Source organism: Nanorana parkeri, unplaced genomic scaffold, assembly GCF_000935625.1.
Source record: "Nanorana parkeri isolate BGI_ZX_2015 unplaced genomic scaffold, ASM93562v1 scaffold662, whole genome shotgun sequence".
Lineage (NCBI taxonomy): Eukaryota > Metazoa > Chordata > Amphibia > Anura > Dicroglossidae > Nanorana > Nanorana parkeri.
The window spans coordinates 487,584-488,744 of NW_017306930.1; the positions used below are offsets into that span (position 1 = coordinate 487,584).

Consider the following 1,161-nt stretch of genomic DNA (forward strand, 5'->3'; position numbering starts at 1 on the left):
TCATGTTAATTTTCTATTTGCAGTACTATAATAAACCTAAAGAGTGATAACAGGCATTTTAATTTTGTGAATACAGACACTTACCACCATAGCCATACCAGTGCTATAAACACCGGGATGTCTAATTACACAGTCTGAGGATTTCATCATGCATTTGGTCTTTCCTGTAAGAGATGAACAAAATCACTGTCTTTATTACAAAAAGCCACTAATAGAAAATTGAAGGCGGCTTTCTAATCTGCTAATGGATATGAAAAAAAAAAAAAATCAAATTGAGGCAGAACATTAAATCTAACATTGCACAGGTGAACTGGGATTCATCAAACCACATTATACGGAATCTAAGTAATGAGTAATCATGGTTGCGCAATGCCACATATATGTCAAAAACGGATACGGATTTCTTCATAAAAGAGACGTATAATGACGGCATAAAACACCCAAGTGGTCCATCAAGTCTGCTCAAGTTTGTTTTTGCCTTAGTATACATCTAGGTTTGTCCCAAACATGTTTAAATACACTTATTGTTGACTGACTCACTAGCTTTGCTGGAATTCTGCTCCAAACATCATCTACTCTCTTAGTAAAACAATACTTTTTAAGATTAGTTTTTAGGTCCTGTACCCAAGTTGTTGATCTTAGCTTCATAGTTAAAAAACTGCCCTCCTGGAACCGCATTCACACCCTTAATTTGCCTTTTCTCAAAACTGTACATGTTAACCACTTGAAGACCAGGGTGATAAATGCCCTGTCTGGCCAGGCCATTTTTCAGCGCTGCGGTACTTTGACATTTATTCTGTTATGCAACGCTGTACTGAAATGAATTTTATACCATTTTTTGGGACAGGTAGAGCTTTCTTTTGGTGGTGTTTAATCATGATTTTAGTTTTTCACTATATAATGAAAAAAGTCTTTACTCATCTTGCAATAACCACCAATATTGTACTCTACCAGATATTTTTTTTCCCTGAAGTGAATTCTTCGTCACTCAGAAATGCTAAACTGTAGTTTACACTACTTTGACCAATTTTACAGCAATGCCAAATCATGTTCCATGTGACAAAAACCTCCAGGAATATGAAACCTATTGAACACCTTTGTGACATCAGCAAAAAAAAAAAAAAAAAAACAAACCTCAACCACTAAACCTCGAGTAAAGTC

General features: G+C 35.4%; 1 protein-coding gene across 1 annotated transcript in view; it reads right to left on the reverse strand.

The window, feature by feature from the left end:
• The window catches only part of ZNF330 (zinc finger protein 330), a 27,127-nt gene that overhangs the window by 17,172 nt on the left and 8,794 nt on the right, over nucleotides 1-1,161 (reverse strand). The window contains exon 4 of the mRNA XM_018563414.1: nucleotides 85-164. Within this exon, the coding sequence (XP_018418916.1) occupies nucleotides 85-164 (80 nt within the window). The remainder of the gene's footprint in view (nucleotides 1-84; nucleotides 165-1,161) is intronic.